The 24820-nt window shown below is 34.3% G+C and overlaps 1 protein-coding gene across 2 annotated transcripts; it reads left to right on the top strand.

Moving 5' to 3' along the window:
* Positions 1-9441: 9441 nt before the first annotated feature.
* On the top strand, positions 9442-24646 carry LOC127865876 (kyphoscoliosis peptidase-like). 2 transcript variants are annotated; one of them, XM_052405906.1, is made up of 5 exons: positions 9442-9591; positions 19241-19432; positions 19544-19659; positions 19863-19982; positions 23235-24646. In XM_052405906.1, the coding sequence occupies exons 2-5, from the start codon at positions 19271-19273 to the stop codon at positions 23470-23472; spliced, it is 636 nt and encodes a 211-aa protein (XP_052261866.1). In that variant the 5' UTR covers positions 9442-9591; positions 19241-19270; the 3' UTR covers positions 23473-24646. The 2 variants fall into 2 exon arrangements, with proteins under 2 accessions (XP_052261866.1, XP_052261865.1); XM_052405905.1 differs by lacking the exon at positions 23235-24646 and adding an exon at positions 20074-22403.
* Positions 24647-24820: the final 174 nt, after the last annotated feature.

Below are 24820 nucleotides of genomic sequence, written 5' to 3'. Positions count from 1 at the left end.
ACAAATATTTATTTTTATTATTTTATGTTAGAAATACCGTCCAACCATCGCACCCAAGAATCCCCCCACCCCACTCCCCCCACCCGAATCCCCCCCCCTAATTATTTTTTTTAAGATCATCTCACAAATGACCACCACACCCTCACACTATACCCACCCCACCCCACCCCCCATTTTATTTTATTTTTGAAACGGTTAAAAACACAAATATTTATTTTTATTATTTTATGTTTGAAATACCGTCCAACCATCGTACCCAAGAACACACTATACACCCCTCTTCACTGCACCCCTCCCTCCTTTGTGATTGAAAATAAGAGTCCCTTCACCTTTAAAAAGAAAATAGATGAGCGGTCTGCACCCGCAAGGCGGTGCTCTTGTTTATAATAGACATTACTTTGTTTTAATTAACCTCCTCTTAGCACAGTACATTTACTTTTGTTTAGTTTAATACCCGATGTCATTCCGAAAAGGGTAAGTGACTCTATTAGGTTGTGGAAAGAGTCGTAATTGTCATTTAAAAAATAAGTTGCATCGTCAGCAAATAGGGACTGTTTGATTTCTTCGTCCGGTTCTAGCGATATGCCATTTATATGTTTATTTGATTTAATGTGATGTGATAGATACTCGACCTGAAAACTTAACACTTATTTTTTTGGCCTTAAAGCTGGTTATTTTTACTTGTTAACTCACAACAGTTTATCAGATAATGTTTAAACAATTTGATCATTGGCAAACAAAATATTAATGACAAGAAAATGCCATTAGCAAAAATGACACTCAGTATGAAAGCAATGTAAACTGCTTGTCAAAAAAACCACATACACTTTTTGATCGATGTAAAACGGAAAATTAATCCGACAGATACTTAATGTCAATGCTGTGTCATCTTTGGGAAAGCTGCGATTTGGAACGTCCACCTTTTAATATATATAGGTCTTGGTTCATCAATCTTGGGTGGTTTATACTTGTTAAATCTATTTTCATTTTGAAAACAGGAATATGTACTTGCCTATGTTTGCTTTTATATCATTATAAATTACGATGACTTTGAATTTGTATTTCTTTATTAAATATTCTTCAGATAGTTCAAGCTATATTACTCAAACGTGTGTTTGCCATGGAGTAATACCCTGGTGTGATGTTTGCATCCAAATATTTAAAATTTCGTCTAGAGAGTAATAAGATAAGGTCACTCAACATTCCATCTTGTTGAAATGAATGCTCATATCTCTTGTATACCCTTTGAATTGATGTCATGCAAAATAATTGAATGATGGAATATACAAAACTCAATCCTAAAAATATTTTCTTTTTTTTCTGAAAAAAATAATATCACGAGACGGATGGAAGAACAGACACGGTTGGACGGATAGTAAGACTGCTATATGCCCCTCCCCCACCCCCCATTAATGGAGGCAAAAACCCCTTTCATCTTCTTTCTTTTACTAATTAAAAAAAATCAAAAATTTGGTTTAAAAAAGGTTGGCCCCATTCCTGAACTTACGGATATTACAATATGAATACATCTGCATTGCTTATCACATTCAGCGTACACAATGATTGTAGAGCAGCGTGCCTTAAAGGACTTAGGTACATTTGAGAATATAATTGACCAGGCATTTGAAATACCAACAGTAATTATTCATTCTTGAACCTGTTTACAAAGTTCAGAAGACTTGTTTAACTACCACTAGGTAGAGCCTTTGTCAAGGGAGACAACTGTCACAAAAAGTGCGACTCACTTCAGGGCCTTGGAAGATACAGTACTTGGCAATTGCCAGCTGGTATATAATGTATATCTTTACAACCTGTTTATTTCTCTTAAATATTCTTAAATTAGTTCATTGACAGCTCTGTCTCACTCCTGCCAACATTTGGTTTACAATGTATACATTTTAAAATCAGCTTTATATTGATGGTAACGCTTGTATTTTAGGCAGCGTTTTTCATATTCTGGACATAATATACCCATTGTTTTGTGGCTTGGTATATACACCATTTAACATGTCCAGGCAAAGATATTGTCCACAAATAATGTGCATGTTAGCATTTCTTTTACGGAAAATCTCAAATTCGGTAACAACATTTTACAAACAAATCTGGCTGTATTCTTGGCTTCTTAAGCATATGTATCCACAGTATCATAAGAATGCAGTTCAATTGAATGAGTTTCATATCTTCAAAATTGCATACATATACGAATACATATGTTGTAAGGGGCATTTTTATGGCAAGTGATTTTAAAATTTACTGATTAGTGAATAATTTACAGTCTGGACAGATTAATAAGCGCGGTGTATTCATAAATTATTTTTTTGCCCAACACTGTAAACTTGATGTTTTGTAAAATAATTAATACTACTATGATTTAATTCTTGAATATCCTTTTGTTAAATTTATCTTCAATAAATAAAATTATAAAACAAGTCTTTATCTACAAAAAATATTCGTTTATGTTTTCTTCATTATATTATTGATTGCAAACAAGTGAGTGCGAATAATTCATACGAGCGTTATTGGGACTTTTAAGAGGTTCTTCGTCAATCGAAATGTAAACAAAGCTATTCAAGACATCAAAGATAAAACCAGTTCAATTTAATAAATTACGACTGAGTGTTTATATTAAGGCCACAATTTATATACCTAAGCAAAAGTCTCAAATATGATTATGATAAGTACCATGGAATGAAGAAAGTACGTATCGTAATCGATCTCTGTATGAACGATTTCAAATAAGTAGAAAAAATGACAGTTGCAACAATTTAAGTCCGTTATAAAATTATTTTTCTTAGTTCATTGATTCATAAACTGGTAGAGATTGTCAATGTATTATTTCAATAGTAATAAACCATGATTGTTTTGAAATGATAAATAATAATATAAACTGTTTCTGAATACATCGTTCCTCAATATGTTGACACGAAAATAAGTAAACACTTCATGTTTAATAGCCTCGAAAAATATGTTTTCTTAGGAGACCAAATAAGTAGTTCGTCGACTCCTTGCATATCGTACATTGTTGAAAGAAGAGTCATTTATAGGCAATACAGTCGTATCGTCATTTCGAGCTCGTAATATGTGAAATTTAATGAAAAATACCAACCAAATCCAATATGCAATTATGCAAAGATATCTGGGTGAACTGCTTTACAAATGCAGACACTCTTTTTACCAGCTGTTAACATATTTGCAGAAGAAAACGATATGACTTTCTTATATCAGAAAACAGATACCATTCATCAACATCTGATAAATTACATGTGTAATTATAAAAGAGTCGATAAAGAAAGACTTGCTCGCCAATATTAACTTGTTTTAAGGACTCACTACTGTGTTACGCATCTGTGTCGCCTATTTCATTTTCACAGAACCTGAAATCAGTTTGTACAAAAAAGCACTTCATGCCCCTTTTGTGAAAGATACTGAGTATTAATGCCATAATTCATACACAATGAATGCCAGAAAACATAAAGAAGATTATATCGATTTAAATCAGTCTATATAACCCCCCCCCCAAAAAAAAAAACAAAAAAAAAACACACACACACAAAACGCACACACACACACACACACACAAACATAAGGATCTTAATAATGCATATAAATTTAAAAAAAATATTTCAGCGTAGCATCATGGACTGTGGTACCATTAAATTAGAAGTTGCTATACAAGTATCTTAAAGTTGGCATAAACAACATGGACGTCACCAATAACATGCAAAACAGGCACAGATACGAAATTTACGAGAAAGCTGAATTTGACGGATTTATATTTATGAAAATAAAGATCTCGATGTTAGAGTACTTTTTTCATAACAACATATAAATCGACTTGCACATATGTATATGTAGACTAAATCGACGAGGGATTATACCAAAGACGACAATATTTCCCAGTAAATGATGATTAAATGAAAAAGTCTATTAAGTCATTCTTGCGTTTTAAACATATGTATAACTATATTAAATGCTCCCTAAATTTATTAAATCTATACATCGCTGTATACAACATAACAACATAACATAAGCAATATAATACACGCGTTGTTTTTTATATTAATAAAATCAGAATAAGAGCCGTATAAACATGAAAGCTTAGGACATTCCAGGAAAGAATTATGTTTAAATAACAAAGATCCCACATAAAAATAAATCTTTTATTTCAAACTTGTTAATACACAGCGTTAAATAGTAAGCTAACTTTTCTGCTTTCATATGATAAACATTCATGTGTTTTATGCATTTGCAATTATTGGCACGAATTGGAAAGTCAAGCATCTGTGCAGTCTGTTAAACAGTCCCTGACTTCGTTTCTTTATATAGAGGTTAAAAGGCTCGCGCTTGGTATGAGCTATCATGCGTCTTTAGAGACCAGACCAAAACTCTTACTTATTTTCCCCGTTCAATATAGTTTATTGTCCTCGGTGTATGGGAAACGGCAACACACTCCACACCGTGGAATGATTTTGAAGTGTTCTTATATTGCCGTGTAGAGACTACTGTGCTGCCCTTATGCTCCTCCTTTTTTTTAATATAGCCAAACAAAGGAAACTGTTAAGCCCACATTGCGAGCATATTATTGTAACTTATCAACATATATTTTTAGGAATTCAGTACATTTCAAAATATTTTTCCGAAGACATTTTGCTGTGATTAATTTTTCTAAGTTTTTTTTTCAAATTCCTTTTGAAAAACGCCCCTTAATTACCACGTGTTTTTTTTTTTGCTTCAACGCATCAACATGCTTTTGAGGAATTCGATAGAGTGCCTACCCAAGAGTATTTTTGTGCAAACTGTTGTATCAATCGAGCAAAATGAATACTGTCAAAGTTTTATTAACTGATAAGCTTGGGATCGCCATGGTATTATTAAAATCCTCTAAATGCTCCAATAAAAGCTATTTAATTAAAAAAATTCACGCCGGGTAACTGATGGCCGACGGCAGATAATAACTTGTGAAAGTTGATGCCCTCAATACGATAACTTCATGCTCATCTATTTCAAGCGAAATAGCGATCGATACTTCTTATATTATAATATATATATATATATGAATTCAAGGTACATGATTTGATATATGAGCACAATCTAATGTCAAATAACAAAATGCAATGCTGTGTGCTGTATTGATTTAAATCAATGATATTTTGCAATATTATTCGATCTAAAACATTTCAACCTAATACCTCTCAGCGAATTATGATCCCAGAGGCAGGATTTTAAAAATGTAGATTACCAATATATTATGTTTCCAATTATTACACATTTGGCCTATGCTTTCTGGGAAGAAGATTTTTTAAATTATTTATATAAAATAAATCATGTTCGCCCTAGGGCGTGACAATATTTTACTACAGATGGTATATTTGAACGAACGTCTTACATGACCAACACACGATGTTTCACAATAGCTCTAAAACCTTTGACAATTGCGGTTTCAGAGAAGAATATTCGTTATTAGCGTAGAAGTCTTTTTAAATCATTAGCCCACTGAGTCTGGTCAATGTTAACTCCAAGGACATGATTCAAAGAAACTGTGTGAAGGACATTTCTATCTGGTTCTTACGTGCCACCTTGTATTTGATAATATGTTCTAGCTATCTGCTATAAAATTACATATTACTCATGTGATCACAAAAGCCTGGCCAGTTAAGAACACAAGGGAATAATTTGTACAAACTTAGAACAGGTCCACTATAGGATTGACCACGCCAAATATTGAACCCCTGACCATTCTGGTTTCAGAGAAAAAAAAGTTATTTATATGATGCGCCATACACGTCTTTACAAGTCGATATAAGTCTTTATAAATCATGTAACCCCTGAAGCGTGGCAAATTTCGAACCCAATGGCATTAAAATAAATTTAGTAGATGACTGCTACGATTCCATGTTACACAACGATTATTCATTCCCTCACCCATCTGGTTTCAGAGGCATAGATTTATTATGCTTTGTTGCTATATCAATTTAAATAAATCGTGTGACTCTCGAGGCATGGCAAGTTTTTACCAAATGGGCACGATATATGACAACAACACGATTCTACATGCTTAATTCCAAACATCTTGGTCCTTGCGGAAAAGATTTTGTTAATGTTCATTCTTTACATATTAGTAAAGCAGTAATCCGAAAGAGTGGGTCGATCTTAAACAAAGGGTCGTAACTTGAACAATCTTTGCGGAGGTCAACCAAACGATGGAACACGCAAAATACCAAACCACTGTTCATGATATACATTTCAGGAAAACCATAAATCCTAATCGGCATGATTTCAACCAACTTAGGAGAGTACCGCTATACAATTTACCACACGAAATTTTGAACCCGTGATCCTTGGAGATTCAGAGGAGAATACGTTTTTACGTTTAAATTAAAAATATATAATTTTAGCTCTCGTTATCTACATATGCAGCTGACGAATTGACGAATTTTGAAAGAGGGTCACTTAAGGCTAATTCCTGGGAATGTTCATTAAAAATCTGCCCCGCTGTTCAAGAGAAGATGTCGTTTAGATGAAAAGTTGACTAACAACGGACGACGCACGAGGGACAAAAGGCGGTTCCAAAAGCACGTTGTGTACACGGGAGCGTAAATGGAGCAGTAATATAAATATGCTTGCATCAGATCTGAGCGTACGATGATCCTGTGATAGCATCCGTGCCCGCACCTTTCGGCATACAATTATCAGCCCCTCTTTCTATTAAACATAGTGGAGTTTGACAACAGTGCTTACACTTAGCGTAAACAAAAATGATAGCTATTATATTCGACAAAAACAGCTATTATTGTAGATATTTAAACAAATAAATGCCGAAAAATAAGCTTTGAATCTCGTTGATAGTTATGTGACTTGACATTGCAGTATTGTTTGGAAAATATGTCCATTGACGCAAAATTATTTAGATGTCATTTATCGGGATGAAACAAATGATTAATCGTCATTAATATGATGGATGATGGTACTTTGACGTTCTTATCACGTAGGAATGACATTGAAATATGAACAACGTATCATTTTAATCATTATTGTTGTCTTTTTAAAGCTATGAACACTTATAATTTTTAATGCATGCGTATGCTTGTGGTGCTTTAAGCTCTTTCATATTCAATTGATGATTTTTCAGGGTGTATTCTCGGCTTTACAAACATTCAGAAAAACAGTATACTTATCCAAATGGATAATTAGAATACAGTTCAATTGTGTGAGAACTATATCTTCATAAGGGCATTGACAAAATGGAGTTCTTCCAACGCTGGGTAGCCTGATTTATATCAGGAAACTAAAAATCACGAATATATTGCTGTGTTAATAATATTATGAAGGCGCTCGAGCTACCAAAACTCCTGTACAAAAGAAAGATTGCCCGCTGCACATTTTTCTATCATTTGTCTAATAGCTGTGACCAGCAATACCCATTAAGTCCAATTTACTCTAACCCGTGGTGAAAGACTAATCAAACCCAAACAGTTAGAAAATTTTAGCAGACTTAACACTGACCACGGACTTAGTCATGGAAGGCGTTGTAAAACAATTAAGGCTAGAAATGAGCAATAAAGCTTATCATGTAATGATATTTTTTCGGAAAATCGTTTAACACTGTAACACCATTGACAGCGATATTGTGCGTTCAGAGATTATTGAGAGCTTCAGTATAGCATTCCAGCAAAGTTACTTTTACACCTTCTTCCCGCTGCGTATATGCCAATAGATCCTGAGATGACTACTAGATATGACTGCATTATTGTTCTTATGTGTACGTTAATGATAAAAGGTTGTTATATGCGAAATTAAACCTTTTTCCTTGATACATGTTATATTCAAAGCCTGATCTCATGTATCGCAATGGTCAAACACATTTCAATATAATAGCATACTTTATCACATGCCATAACCTGTTTCTCATGTAATATAACCATTACCAATATGTGTATCTTACACATGTGTAACATACTTTTTAAGCGTTTTCATTGGCTTAGTTTTCGTTCGATTGACCAATCGCATTTTGTTATTTTGCTAAAATGACGTTGCAACGTCAAATGACGTCACGAAATGTAAACAACATTCGGGATTTATCATTATGTTTGCGTAAATATTTATTTGATTTGCTCATTTAAAAGCATGTGATAAAAAAGATCTGACACTCGTTGTCATTACATAAAAAAAGGCTCGCTTACTAACAAAGTTCCTGAACTCGTTTAATAAAATAGGGTATGATATGACAACTCGTGCCAGATCCTATGTATATATATATATATATATATATATATATATATATATATATATATATATATATATATAAAGATAATGTAAACATAATCCTTAGAATTCGTCACTGACAAGAATGCTTCCAACCACTCCGACGCCATATCATTGGATAAAGACAGTGTCCATCTATTATCGTTGACAGCGTGTAATCGTGATTTTTGTTTAACAATGAGTAATACTATAACCTAAGACCTTAATAACACGTTCATAAATTCATCTTCAAGAAAAAAAAATCAACGGTCCTTATCTTCAGGAATTATTTGTTTGAGTTTTTATCATAATATTTATAGGTGATAGTGAAATATTCACAAAAACGTTATCTAGCATTAACAAAATATTTGAACTGTAAACAAACCTATCAAAGGCCTAAAAGATTTAACAACTTCCTAGTATGTAAATGTGATTGAGTGACTTTACGTAGGCCAAATATTTAAATCCAAACACTTGTTCAAATATGAATATGTTCAGGACCATAGGATGAGGAAAGGGCGTATCTAAACCGATCTCTGTATGAACGATTGCAAATGAGTTGAGAAATTACATTACGGAATTTAAAGACAGTTATACAATTAATTTTCTTAGTTCATTGAACTATAAACGGGTAAAGTAAGTCCTTGTTATATTTCTATAGTTATAAATGATTCAGTATAAACCTGATTGTTTTAAAATGATAAATAAATATGCATAATAATATTTTTCATATCTAATTCCCAAATCTTTTTACAAGAAATTAAGTAAACAATGCACATGTAAAATTGTGTACGCATAATTATTATGTTCATTTGAATTAAATATATAGTTCATGTTTGGTATCTTTATGCAAGCTACTCCGTTAGCGCAGTGGTTGGTGCACCTACGCGACTCGGGGCGAATTCCCGTACCCAGAAGTATGTGAGTTTGGTTGGTGGACACCATACCGGACATGTAGGGTTTCCACCGGGTACATGCATCATAACGCAAGACCAAACCAACATTAAAATTATCTTTCAGTTAAAAAAAAATGGTACGAAATTGCAGCTTTAATTCAAAATTCGTCCTAATTTACCTGCGTCAAAAGTGAATTTGGTAGTAGTGCTGGGACACATTGGTCATCAGGAGCGGAAGGACTTACTACGTCCTACGCACTTGCATCGTCTATTTTATCGTCACAAAACCTCTGATCCGTCTGTATAAAATAGCACTTCAATCACATTTTTAATACGTATTTTTCGTTTTTATGCTCTATCGTCGTGCAAGAGACTGGCGACACCTGTGACAGTGTGCAGGATCACGTGACTTTGTGGGGTTCCAAATTAAACGTTAACGGATGTAAAAAGACCGGTTAGTGGTGCTTTTTTTTTCAAATAACTTTTTAATACGAATTTTCTTAAGAATTTCAACTAGTGCATAAAAGACAGATTTGTATGCTGCTTTTGTAAATGTGAAATACATCGGAATTACTTTATTTAATAAGCCTGTGTTCTTGTTAAAACAATTATTGGTACTGCACTGTTCTGCTTCACGCAAGGTGAAATTTTGTCACCGATTTCAGATGTTTTTCAACGATTTGTTCTAATACCTTAAGATATCGACACAAACTAAAGAAAAACATGTATTTTATGCACGTTATTTTTCAGTAACTAAATGATACAATTTCATTTCCCGGGTACATTGTCTTTTGTGTTCACGTGAGATGTTCAGAGTAATTTTAACAAGTTATGAAAGGGGGAAAACTACGATAAGGCTTTTAAGGACAGTAACTGCATTGTTTAGTGACTTTGTAGGTTATGATAATCGTTAGGCATCGAACCGTAGCCGCAGACTCGGCCTCGGCACTATTTTGATGAGTAATCGTTCAGCGAGAGTTAGTTTTTTCAGACCAAAAAAAAACACAAAAACATGTACACTCTTTTTCTGCTTAGCACATGGCATTCCCTTATTTGTTTCGTATATTTATGTTTTGAAGATGTACATTGTAGAAGTTAATCATGCATGTTGTGTTATATTGCTAATGGAGATAAATGCAATGTTATAGTTTGTTAAATATATATTAAATAGAAAATATATGTCTTCATTTATTACCTGAATCTGAGGTCTGTCGCGCCTGGTACCACTCAACATCTGCTCACTTTTGTTACTTACATGAACGTACTAATACATTTGATATCAAAACGCATCAATGCACATCACATCAATTCACATCATCACTAAGTATTCATATGTGTTAAATAAAAAGTTATGATCGGGAATTAAGTCAGTATATACCCATATGATACTTTTCACATGTATGTAAAACTTAGGAAATCATGATATCTACGGTGTGTACTTTAAAGGAGCCTTTTCATAAATTTTGGCATGTTTTGAAGTTTGTCATTAATTTCTTTATATTGATAAATGTAAACATTGGATCTAAAAAGCGCCAGTGAAAAATCAAGAAGAAAATTTAAAAAGAAAAAAAAGGTAACCCTCAGCAGGGCTCGAACCACTGAACCCTGGAGTAAAAAGTCTACCACTTAGACCACTCGGTCATCCTGCCAAATACTATCTTGAATGTATTTTATACTTTATATAAGCAATCCTCGTAGTTTCACAAAATACAACGACAACAACAGAATTGTCCAAATTATTAATTCGTTTCGCGTTGCAACGCTTTATAATTTTCAGGTTTTTAAATCGTCAAAAAATGCATATAATGGCTATTTAAGAGCATGGTTAATGTTCAGTATTACTGTTTCCTCACAAATATCATAACTAAAGCGAACATTGCGAATCTGAAACAACTTTTTTCAATTTTGTTAATTTACCCAAACGTGAAAAGGCCCATTTAACATTCATGTTGGTGTGGTTTTAAAATCAAATATGGTTTAGTAAAACATATCTTGACTTGATAATTTTGGTAACTGTCCAGACTAAATAAATTCGACAGAATCTCCCGAATGTGACACCGGAGCGGGAGACCTTAGTCGAATACACTATTCTTCTCTCGATAACTCTATTCTTCAGACGTGCACGCCTCACCATAAATTCATTTAGTTGCTGATAAAGTTAACTACACAATATACACGTTTAACGGACTAGGAATCAGTAATTATATTAAGGAAGCTAAATGAAACCGATTCTTTTTTTTACTTAATCTACATTACCACAGATTTTAACATTTTGTACGTGAATATATTTATTACAATTATCGCGTATTTAATTATATAGCTTTGACAGTGTTTGCAAAAAGCTGTCACACTTAAACATCCATCGGGACAATAGCACTTGACAAGTAATAGATTTCAAAGGAAATTATCAATTCATAATATGTGTTAACGTACCATTCAGTAATATGGCTGATCAAAGTCTTTGTACATATAGTTGTACATGTGATTCATTTTCCGGTGAATATCATATGATAATTACTGTATGCGTTCGTATTTATGACAACAACATCATTTCACATCTATGTTACTATAACAACTGCACTGTTTTATTTAAAATAAAAGAACAACGATAATCTGACTATCAAAACGTATTGAGGTAATTAATTAAAATGAATCCATTTAATTACACAATTATATCAATCTGTTTGATAGGGTTGGCTGTTCCAGTATATTACCGAACAAATATAAGAGAAATGAAGCTAAAATAACATTATCTTGAGAAAAATTAATGCTAAACTCCTTCAGTTTGTACGTAAGAAATGTTTCCAGTATCATGCTGTCTGTTATTCATTTGCATGATTTTTCCGGTCGAGTGCGCGGTTAACCGTGTTTTTTTTCAAGCAGTGTGAGAAATTAAAAAAACAACGAAAAATAATGTTATTAACATTTAATTTTGGTATGTAACTGTGCTAGCCTATAAGTTAAAGAATTTTCACAACATGGAGCAACAAAACTCGGACGATCTATCGCAATTCGTCACTAATAATGACTTTAATGTGCTGGACAATGAGACTCTCAGTCAAAATGGCGGATCGTGGTCAACGGCCGCAAGGGAGAAAAAGCGACATCGAGCGAACACAGGCAGCAACAGTGAGTACGAACTGTCTAAAACACTGTCGGACTACGAGAATCTCTCCCTTGATAATAAGCTATCTATGTTATTCCAGGAAATGAAAGGCGTATCTAGTAAAGTTGACAGTTGCCTGAACTTACAAATCAAAGTTAATTCAATAGAAACAACAATGTCTGACCATGAGCGGCGAATTAAGCTTCTTGAATATAAGTCAGTAGACCTCGAATCTAGATGCCGCCGAAATAACCTCCTTATAAGTGGCATCCCGGAAGAGAGGGACGAAAATTGCTTTCACAAAATATCGACTTTCCTAAGAGAGAAGCTCGAGATCGACCCATGTCCTCCTATCCCTCGATGTCACAGGCTAGGAAAATTCCGGCACGGCTCCTCAAGACCCATCATTATTTACTGCTTAGACTTTCGTGACACTGAATTCATCCTGTCGAACGCCAGAAAGCTCCGTGGCACACATTTCCACATAAACAGAGACTTCCCACGCGAGATTGTCGATGCACGTAAGATATTATGGCCCCAGTACAAGCGCTTACGGCAAGAACACCCGAACAGTAAGGTGAGCATCGTATACCCTGCCAAAATAATCCAAGATGGACGCGTTGTCGCCGATGCCTTTCCCAACTGGGATACTATCATGCAAGGCAGCCGTGTAACAAGTCACAAACTTTTATTTACAAACACACAGTATGCCTCAGCTAGCAATGTAAATAAACCAAATACACAGCCAGCAATATCACGAGTTCCTCGTGCCCAGTCCGTTAACTCAAACAAAGCTGTATCGCAGGATCGTAGCCAGCGAAATCAATCCCCTGTTCTTGAGCACAGGACCCCGCGGAAACAACAGTCGCCATCGCCTTCCAGGAGGAGGAATCCTCGCCCACACGCACCTCGTAGGGAAATCCCACACCGCCATCAGGAAACGGCCCAACAGATTAGCTCATCGCAGCCTCAACCGATGATACAGCGCCCCTGGGACACACCTGGATCCAGAAACACGCCTTACCCGGGGAGAGCTCGCTAGGCCCCCGGGGGAAGACAGTAAAATTAAGTTAGGTTGCTTAAACGTTAGTGGCCTAAAGAAAAGGCTACTTATACCTGAATTCCAAAACTTTATACAACATTATGATGTATTTTGTGCCTCTGAAACCCATGCAAACGAAACAGACATTCTGGATATCCCAAATTTTACATTCTTTCATAAGCACCGTTCTAAAGAATATAAGAGAAAATCTGGAGGCATTGGCGTTTATGTAAGAGATAGTATTTCCCAACATGTAAATGTTCTACCAAATTCCACAGATTATGTTCTATGGCTAAATATTGACAACACAATAACCGGTTTTGACCAAGACCTAATACTAGGCTCCATATATATACCCCCTGAAAATTCGCGTTTTTACTCTATTGATGAATTTAACATACTTGAGGACGAACTATCCTCATATTGTAATAACAATAAATATGTCTTTATAGCTGGAGATGCCAATAGTAGAGTAGGGACACTAAAAGACTTCATTCTTCCTGATCACCATACTAATGAACTTTTCGGAATAGACATAGAACTCGAAAACGACCTGTACAAGCATACTATACTTGAAAACCTCTCTATCCCTCTCATTAGAAATTCGCAAGACAAACGTACAAACACTCATGGTTTCTTACTACTCGATATGTGTAAAAACAATAATATGTTTATCATGAATGGCAGACTATTTAAAGATGAAATAACTGGTGCTTTTACTTTCAGGGACAAATCCGTCATTGATTATGTATTGGCAAGTGCCGAGTGCTTTAACTTCATCACAGATTTTGAAATTATAGAAACTGACCCTTTATTTTCAGATGGTCACAATGTGCTATCATGGGACATCTCTACTGTACAACCTGAAAGTAAAAAAACATTAAATAAACAAAATACTAACCGCCCTGCCTGGCAACAAGATCAAAAAGACCAATTTATAGTCAACATAAATAAACAACAATTAGAGGAATTACATCTCAGCCTTAATACATACCCACAGTCACAGGAAACATTGGACTATATCACACATGAATTGCAAACAATCTTCGAAAACGCCTGCTCAGAAACATTCACAAACCAAAAACCAAATTATAAAAGCAATTACCCCAACAATAAATCGTGGTTTGGCCCAAAATGTCACCAAGCAAGGAAACAATACCATGAAGCAAAATCAAAGTACAACTCTATTAAAAATCCAGATAATAAATTATCTTTGAAACATGCCAGCAATCATTATAAAAGGACAATCAAATTTTATGTAAATAGAGATAAATTATGCGCCAGTGCTAAATTACGTGCAATTAATGATAAAAACCCGAAAAAATATTGGAAGTTCCTTAGGAGTCTCAAACCAAAAACAAAAGAAACAAGCTCTCCACCAATAGAATCCTTTTACAAACACTTCAAAGAAATAAATACAAATGCAATCGAAGATAATCGTTTCAACAATGATATACAACATATACCTGACACAAATGATGTCTTAAATATGGAAATAAGCCAGGAAGAAATAAGCCGATGTATACTTAAACTACAAAACTCAAAAGCCCCTAGCCCTTCTGACCATATATTAAATGAATATATAAAATCAACAAAAGACCTCCTGCTCCCATTTTACATAAAATTGTTTAACTGTGTATTACAAACAGGGATTATCCCACTATCATGGCTCGAAGGCACTATCATCCCTATATTTAAAAACAAAGGGAGTCCAGGTGAACCAAGCAATTATAGGCCCATAACACTCCTTAGCTGTATGGGTAAACTATTTACCTCAGTCCTAAACCAAAGACTTAACACTTTTCTTGAATTAAACAATCTATAAGAAGAAAATCAAGCTGGCTTCCGTAAGGGTTACTCTTGTGCAGACCATATCTTTACCCTCCATGCATTAATAGAGATTCTTAAAAAACGCAAACAAAAACTCTTCTGCGCCTTCATCGATTTTTCTCAGGCATTCGATAAAGTTTGGAGAGCTGGTCTCTGGCACAAATTACTTGGCACACAAATTAATGGTAACTTTTTTCGAGTCCTTTTAAACATGTACAGAAACATAAAATCATGCATTTCCTTTAATGGAGAATGCTCCCAGTACTTCTTATCAGAAATAGGTGTCAGACAAGGAGAAAATCTATCCCCAGTCCTATTCTCACTTTTCTTAAATGACCTTCACTCATACCTGCATATAAATGGATCCGTTGGGGTTGAACTTATCAACCCAGATACTGCAATATCGTGGCTTAAGCTTCTGGTCCTGTTGTATGCAGATGACACCGTCATTGTCGCGAATAGTGCATCTGACCTGCAAAACAGTCTCAACACATTTCATAATTATTGCAAAAACTGGTACCTCAATGTAAATATTGCAAAAACAAAAGTTGTAATTTTCGGTGCAAGACAAACAAGAAACTTTAATTTTAAATGTGGCAATAATCAACTTGAAATTACAAGCACTTATCATTATCTTGGCGTTACCTTCTCAAGTAATGGTTCTTTTTTAAATGCGCGCAAACATGTTAAAGAACAAGCCTCAAAAGCCATGCACCTACTCTGGAATCGTGTTAACAATGCAAATCTACCCATTGACCTAGCTATTAAACTTTTGGATCATACTGTCCTACCTATTCTTACTTATGGCTCAGAAATATTTGGATATGAAAACCTAGAAATATTGGAACAAGTTCACAAAGATTTTATGAGAAAAATAACTAAAGCCCGTCGATCCACACCAATCAACTTTCTATATGGTGAACTAGGTCGCTATCCTTTAAGCATTAATGTAAACACAAAAATGATCTCTTTCTGGAATAGACTCATCACAGGCAAAGAAAGCAAAATATCTCTTCTTATTTATAAATACATGCTTTCACAACCAAATCTAAACTTCAAATGGATACATAAGATAAAAGAAATCCTAACATCTGTTGGAAGACCAGACATCTGGCAAAACCAAACACAAATTACACAAAACAACATCCACATACAAATCAAACAAACACTTATTGATCAATTTAAGCAATCGTGGAATGCTGAATTACAAATAAGCAACAAAGGGCGCATATACAGCAGTTTTAAAAGAAACCATGAGTTTGAGCCATACCTGATTAAAATTCACCCGGATGAGTCCCAAAATATCTTCAAATTCCGTACTGCCAATCACTTTCTTCCTGTAGAAACAGGCCGCTATGAAGGCACGCCATTCCATGCACGCCTTTGCAACCTATGTCACACAAACGAAATAGCTACTGAAAAACACTTTTTAATGACATGCCCTTATTTTTATAACGAACGGCATCGATATATGGGAAACCTAATAGAAAGGCACATGACGTTTAATGAAATCATTACGCCGACATCAATAGCAGAAATGAAACAGCTTTCGAGATTTACCAAAATAATAATGAAGAAATATACCAGGCATTAGACTAGGCTGTAAAGGTCGAACACTTATTTCTTAAACAACAACAACAAACGCCAATGCCTCAACTCTCACTTACTATGCTTTTTAACAATTCACTTCTATCGAACACCTATAACCCTTATGTATGTACTTTGTAATAGCATTTACTTCTCAACTCTAAAATGTCCTACCTTAATCTCTCGAGCAGTATCCAATTAACTGTGCACTTGAACTCTGTAGAACACACGCGCCTGCCATAACCGATAATCTTCACACGAGGCAATGTACAATTCTAACTGCACACGGTCTCAAACGAGGTCGCAAAGACCCGTATGTAAATAGCGCAGCGGCGTAGCCACCTGTCGCTTATATTATCATAGCACGATGTTTAACTGCGAGATGTATTTACTCTTATATACAATACATAGCATATCTATACTCATATTTGTTAAAAATAGCTTTTTCTTATAAAGAGTTTACTATGAAAACACAAAATTAAACGCCTGATAATTGTCTCGAGAGCAACCTACACTGTAACACTGATAAATATGTGCTTGATTAATGATCGCGAAAATCATTCCTTATCCTGATGCTTTTTGTCACTTGTAATTGTGCCATTATTATAATTATGATTATTATAATTATGACATTGATGTTGATTCTTCATCTTTTTCGTATTATTATTATTATTGTTATTATTATTATTATTATTATTATTATTATTATTATTATTATTATTATTATTATCATTCCTATTATTATTATTATTATATATATATATATATATTATTATTATTATTATTATTATTATTATTATTATTATTATCTCGCCGTTGTTGTGATGACTACTACATGTCTTACTATTATTACAAACGCTCTATTTGTAAACATGCTTATTCCATCTTTACCGTATTAAGAATTAATACTATAAAATATCAAAGCATCTATATATAAAAGCTGCAAATTGATTCACATTGTTTATATGACTTCCCCCATACAACAAAATGTACCACACTTGAACCGGAAACATGATATGTATTTTGTAACATGTATATTATATGTTCCCCATGTTGTATCTATGTATACCTGGGAGAAATAAAGTATTGTTCTGTTCTGTTCTGTTCTGTTATTTATATGTGACCAATTGTCTATGCAATTAAAAAACATATCTCATATACGCCCACTTAATAAATAATCACTTAAATTGGGAAGGTTTACGATGAAATGGATATGTATATCAAAATGTTTACAAATTCAACGTTTCGTTTTGTTTATTTCATAATGCACATTTTCACAATATGTGATAGAATGAGCATATACAGTTTATAAAACATAATAACAGAGTTACCCAAACCTAATGATTATTGGCACAGTTGATCAACAACAAAACACCTGAGGCTTAAACTGGTCGATGTTTGCTTGATAATTAATACAAAAGTGTTTCATGACTTCATAAGTACTCTTATTATGAAACATATAACTTGAATTAATTAGATCTACTTTTCAAAGTTATGATATGATACGTTACATAAATTATATGCCTATGTCTTTTTGTTACATGTTCTGCTCATTAATAATATTATTAATTAACATACATGTATGTCTGTTGTCACCACCATTGGCGGATTATTGGACAATTGTATTTTGGGCCGGCCATACCATATGTTAGGTTATGTTATGTTTGTGGTTAAATTACATTATAGTATGCAATAACACAAATAATACCCAACAAGAATTGAGAACGGCACAGGGTTTTATTTATTTATTTTTGTATTCATTTATATTCCGTTAACATTTCAATGAATTCTAGTAAGCAGCGAACTGTTTTACATTGATGACAATTGGCTGTATGCACACATACTATACCATACCGCAGTATCAACAACAATCTCAAAACATGCAGTTACATAACTGAGATCACCGATCTATAAAATTGGGATAAATATGAAAGCGCATAAATCTCATACTTAGCTAAATCTGTTTTTATCTGATTAAAAATAGTATGATTGAAATTCGATTTAAGTTGTTAAACCAACTTCCTGGTTAGGAATGTAATAGTTCGATTTCAAAGTATATTGTTCTTGTGTTCATGCCTGAGTTGTTTGTTCCATTGTTTATTTGGACAAGACAAACAGATATACACATGTGTAGATTGTTTAAAAAATCTCGGACGTTCGTATTTAGATAAGAGTGTTTATAGATATATTTGAAGGCATACAAGGTTTGTCTTGTCATTTTCTAATACTTATAAAACTACTGTATTGTTATTAGAAAATATCATATACAACGATAATAAAACGAAAGATTTGCATCAAATTAAAAAGGTGGATCAACGAAATTTCATTTAAAAAAAAATCCTAAAAATATACATGACTTTTTATTCTTGTATAACTTTATACTAAAACATATTAAATGGCATCAACTTGGTAAGTAACTATTTTTAAATCAGAAATCAAGAATCATGCTGAATATTTTTAACGAATTGTTCAACCCGTGCCAAAGTATGTACTGGATTTAAATATAAGGTAATTAACCATCAAAAATATATTTTTCAGGTTTGGGCGAACACTATATGCGTTTTAACAATGGGATGTATAAGCAGCAAACCACGCCAAACAGCGGTCGGACCACAGAAAACAGACGTTTCAAATGTTAAATCAGTAGAAAAAAACGTGAAAGTACCGGTAGTTGAATCGCCCCCAGAAGGGATACACGAGTTCGCAGACATTGATAAGCATGTCCAAAAGGCTAGTGACATTTCTGTTTAATAAATGTTACATATAAGCGTTGGAATTTCGTTAACAGAATCGCTTAATTAGATACAGGTATATTTATGCAATTACTTGCACACATTTCAGGCACCTTCAGCGCTAAAGGAATCCGTCGAATCTCTTGTGAATTACGTGATGACGAAAACTAAGAACCAACGACTTCAAGTGCGAGGGTTTTTTGTTTGGATTGCAGAGAATATAAGGTACAAAACCAAGATAAAATAAAAATCGAACCTTCTAAACTAATTTTATAATGGAACATTCACATCACTTTTCAGTGTTAAATAGGCATACTAAACATATATTAGGACAAGATTTGAATGTATGTCATGTAAACCTTTTTATGTACAAATCATGTCGGAAAAAGGCTGCGTTTGGTCTAAATAGCCTAGGTTTATAATTTTAGGTACGATATCGATGGTTTACTGGGCCGAAAGCCACGTGCACCGAATGACGTCACGTCCGTCATGAAAAATGGACTGAGCGTCTGTGAAGGTTATGCTAGTGTGATGGAAGCCCTCTGCAGGTACGTGTTACCGACGTATGAATATTTTTCGCTTGAAAGCAGTAACGATGTAAGTTCTTTTTTTCTTTTGACTGCTCATTAAATTATACAGGTCTGCAGGGATAGAGGTAAAGAAACTCTCTGGGTTTTCGAAGGGGTTTGGATACGACGCGGATAAGCCGTTTACAGAGTCAAGCCAAACCGACCACGCCTGGAACGCTGTACGTCTTAATGGGATGTGGTTCTTATTGGACTGCACATGGGGCGCTGGTCATACGGACGGGCAGAATTATATCAAAGCGTTCGAAGAGTTCTACTTTTTGACCGATCCTGCGCAATTTGTTAACAATCATTTTCCATACATGAATAATGATATGGCAGAAAGCATGAAATGGCAGCTATTGAAAAAGCCCATTACTCTTGGTGAGTTCAACAAAAACGCGCATCTCAAACCACACGCTTTTGCTCTGGGTGTGACCCCTGAAAGTCATAAGAGTGGAACGATAACAATGACCGATGAAATACAGCTTACATTTAGAAGCAAGAACAAGAGATTGGATTACAAGGCCAAACTTTCTCATTTGGATGGACAATCGTGGCGCGAAAAGGCCAATGCTACATTGGCCAGGAGTATTGGTGATTTGGGCGTAATAAGAGTCCATCCACCACTGACTGGAAAATACAGGCTTGACATTTTCGCAAAGGAAGGTTTAGGAGCCGGCGTAATGGCACAGATGGCAGTATACGTTCTGCACTGCAATTCTGTACGTGATGGTGATTTCCAATTTCCGATGGTTTACGCCTCCATTTATACGGATCAATGCGAGATTGTCCAGCCTCAGAACGCTAAACTTCCGGCAAACAGTGAAATTAAATTTGAGATAAGGGCTCCGGATTTGGATGGAATCAGTGTGAATCAGGATCCACTTCGGAAAAATGGGGGAATATTCAGTGGTGTAGTCAGAACTGGAGAAAAGGGCTTTGCATATGATGTTTATGTGATTTTAAAAACAGGCAACATGGAAGGAATGTTCCAGTATCACACTGTGTAAGCGTAAGAGCTGTTAAGGGAACTGAAGCACTTCGCGCTAAGCACAATATTAATACTGGAAAAAAACTTTAAGCTTTTAAGTCGCGATATGCTTTTTAAATCTTTGTTTGCTCTGTTTTAAATTAACGTTTTCTGTTTAAAATCACGATTGTTTGTCTTAATGATGGTATTGTTGCTTTGATATTTACATGGTACAGTATTTACCGGAAGTTCGTTTTAATTAACTGTTTTTTTTATGTGTTAATGACATATACCGGTACTTTTTACATGTATATAATGATATTGAATTTACATATTACTGAATTATTTCAATAATGTCTCATGCATTTCAAACAATCTGAGCTCCCCAATGATCGCTCTCGACTTCCGGACAGCAGCGAGAGCGAGTTTATCAAGTCTCCGCATATGGATGCAGTCGGTGGACTTATTAAGAAAATGCTGTTAACCAGTAAAGGAACACTGAGGATTAAAACAAAACTGGCAAAACTTTATTGATTTTCTAATGTTTATGGAACTGGACTTTGACTAGTATTCGGAACCAACGTTGTAAATCTTGAAAAGGACCGGTGTCGAGAGGTTGACAATTCCCACTTAACTGAGAAGTGCCCGACCGCCAGTCATTAAACATTCGAAAATCGCTCAATAACGAGGTTGTTTGATACCAAAGTTGTAAAAAGGGGCTATTATAAAGTAACGTGATCAAAACGATTCGCGAGATGCGCTTGAAAGAATATTCCCAGTTTTATGCACTGTAAGATTTTAAGACATGATCATCCCTTTGTTCTAAATTTATTAGACATATGTATAGATGGTAGAACGATATTCCTATATGTGTTATATTTTGAAGATTTCATGTGGTTGTAATACTGTTACATGATATGAATGTGCTTCATCCAGAGTATCAATGCATTTGTGAGTTTAAAAGAGCCTCCAAAACTGAAGCCCATTAAGTGCATTACTTGTCCATCGGACCGACGCGTAGGTGCTTTTCTGCGTATATTTGAATATTTGGTATTTCATATACATACCCATATAAAAGTTTACGTGTTCATGCGTATGACATTGCAAGCAATAACACTCAAGCGTCTTAATCAGGAATGATATTCTTGTTTTATCCGCTAACTAAAAAACAGAACATCTACTACAAACAATAAATATTTAAAATAGAGATCACCACCTTTGAAAGGTCTTTGCAAACTATTGATTTTCGAATACACAAATCGACATTTGGAACGAACGTTATGGTTTGAAAAGGAAATCGAAAAAAAAAATACAGAGAGCTGTCTTATAAAGCTTTCGATTAAATGGCAATATATATCATAACATCTAACAAACTGGAAGGCGTTTAAAAGTGTCTGTCAATTACGAAAAAAAAAATATATTGAAAAGTTGTGTAGGATCATCTTAAAGTTCTTAAAGTTATAAACCCATAATGGGAATATTAATAATAAATATGATAACCACAAGTAAAATAACATGTAAATGCAATTCGGCAATCATGTAGACAATGATGTGGTGTATCACAAATGCATAAACAAAAATGAAACAATAAGTAAAAATATATAGTTTATGCAAAGAAAAATGTACATGTGTAATGATATGTGTGATACGATTTTAATATAAAAAAGTAATATTTTAATATTGTATATTGTATTTAAGACCTTTTGACTTCATAATCTTGCATCAGCAATATGTCACTTTTTTGTAAAAATAAGGTAATTTTTGCATTTAGAATTTATGCTACGACCTTAAAAAACACACAAAACATTTCAAGCAATGACTAACGTGGTAATACATGTTTCGAAAATAAACTGTTGAAATAAGGTTTACATTATTTCTGAAATAAGTGTACATTATGTATTCAAATAATTATACAAAAATAACAGGATCAATCAGCATTTAGTAAACCACAATAAAATTTGATAACATTTTCGTTAAGTCTTTCAAACCATAAAATACTTAAGTATATATGGCACGTTGTACGGATAGGCTAAACTGCGTTTTACCGGCCAAACGAAATAGAGCTGTAACATAGTGTAGAATCGAAGCCAACCTTCATATCATATTATAGTCTTTTCATCGAAAGTCACGTAAACTGTGTTATTTGTTCCTTTTCGCTCAGTATATAATACCTTTACCACGCCCCTTCAACTTAGTTATATTGAATGACAAAGCAAACGTGTGTGAAGCTTGTATTTCAAACTCCACTGTGATGTTGGCAGGCAGAAGAGCGTTCCTCGGACGTATGATTTGGCACGGCTCGGTGGACGTGGATTCACACGCTCTCGGGAATTCAAAGTTGGGCTCCTTCACAAAATTGCATCGCAAATGGTACTTAGCAAGCTGTTTCAACATGCGACCCTCTTCGGAAGAAGGTTTGACGAACATGTCGAGAACAAAGTCCCCAGGCGTTGGAGCATAAACGTTGATTGTGTAGATTTTGGCAGTTTACCCATGTAGAATGTGTAATTTCCTGCTTAGGGTTTTCTTCTTATTCAGAGAGAATTGCACTCGTATCTAACATTTGGCGTTTGCATTAAAACAACATCGGTAGTTTAACTATCATTTCAAAAACACTATGTTTTTGACTGAAATAATAAGTGCCGGTCTTGAAGGCAACTGATTTAGTTTGAAACTGTTTGTTAAACGCTTTAAAGTGAATGGCGATTTCAGCAGTTACCACTTTTGACTGGTTTTCAAGCTATCGCCGATGCTAGTAAATGAGTTTGGCGGGGACTGTCAAAATGACAAAAATCGTTAAATGGTCTGGCATTGTAACAGCTGTAAAACATGTACATGTACCTGCAAATTCGAGACGCTCGTATACCCTGCACCGACGCTCACGCCGTTCTTCAGGATGAACGTGGCGTCATTGGAACGCGAGCATTACGTTATGTTATTACTTTCTATATCGTATCTGCAATGCAGACGAATCCTTCAAAAGTAAAAATGGCCCCTTTTAAACACCTGCATTATACAGCACAATACTCAATTTTTTAAAATAAATAAAGCATTCATTTACTTAATCATTTATGGGAGTGATGGAAATTATATTCATTTGTTTAATATGTTAAATCGTTGTAATTTTCAACAATACTTCGTATATAAAATCGTATCTATGTACTGGTATACATTTAAACTGTAATTTCATTTTAACGCAGTCAGTTGTTACAAGCCTTTTATTAATTGTAGGCATGCATAAATTCATTAAACTGTCAATATGTATATATGTATACGTTATTAAGAAATTTAATACTGTCAGCTTAGAGGAATGATTACCGCTTGGCTAATATTGAATGTATATATATATTAAATTAAATATATGATTGTTTCTATAAATATTGTGCCCACATTTAAAAGTAATGATCAAATGACCCAATAATTAGTACATAATGACGAACGGCTGGGTCTAGTTTACCAGACAACAAAAACGATTGCGTTTGCTAATATCAATTGATCAAATGAAAAAAACCAACCTATTTAGGTTTTATTTGTTTTAATACTTGAGACGCTTACATGATATGTTCAGATGTCCATATGGAAAAAAGCAGGAACTAATAGATAATGGTCTAGAGCGAAAGCTTTAAAATAATCGATCTTAATTTCATCTGAATTCCGTAGTTGTTTTTTTTTCAGCCAGATTCACAAATACAAAATAAGAACATTTTGTCGAACATGAAATGCTAATAAAAAAATAATTTTCTTTTTTGTTCGGTAATTTGTAAACTCTTAGTTTTAAGAATACTTGTCATTTCAGATTTTAATCTTTAAATTGATGTCCGTAACATTTTGCTCAAAAATACGACCC

Source organism: Dreissena polymorpha, chromosome 2 (genome assembly GCF_020536995.1).
Source record: "Dreissena polymorpha isolate Duluth1 chromosome 2, UMN_Dpol_1.0, whole genome shotgun sequence".
Taxonomy (NCBI): domain Eukaryota; kingdom Metazoa; phylum Mollusca; class Bivalvia; order Myida; family Dreissenidae; genus Dreissena; species Dreissena polymorpha.
Note: the sequence above shows the minus strand (reverse complement) of the source record. Positions and strands in the feature narration are given on the sequence as shown.

Bases quoted from the DNA above. Each gene is read 5' to 3' on its own strand.
- LOC127865876 (XM_052405905.1), top strand. From the start codon at position 19,271: ATGGGATGTATAAGCAGCAAACCACGCCAAACAGCGGTCGGACCACAG. The intron at 19,660-19,862 runs GTACAAAACCAA...TTATAATTTTAG, and splicing joins TGGATTGCAGAGAATATAAG to GTACGATATCGATGGTTTAC. The intron at 19,983-20,073 runs GTACGTGTTACC...TAAATTATACAG, and splicing joins GTGATGGAAGCCCTCTGCAG to GTCTGCAGGGATAGAGGTAA.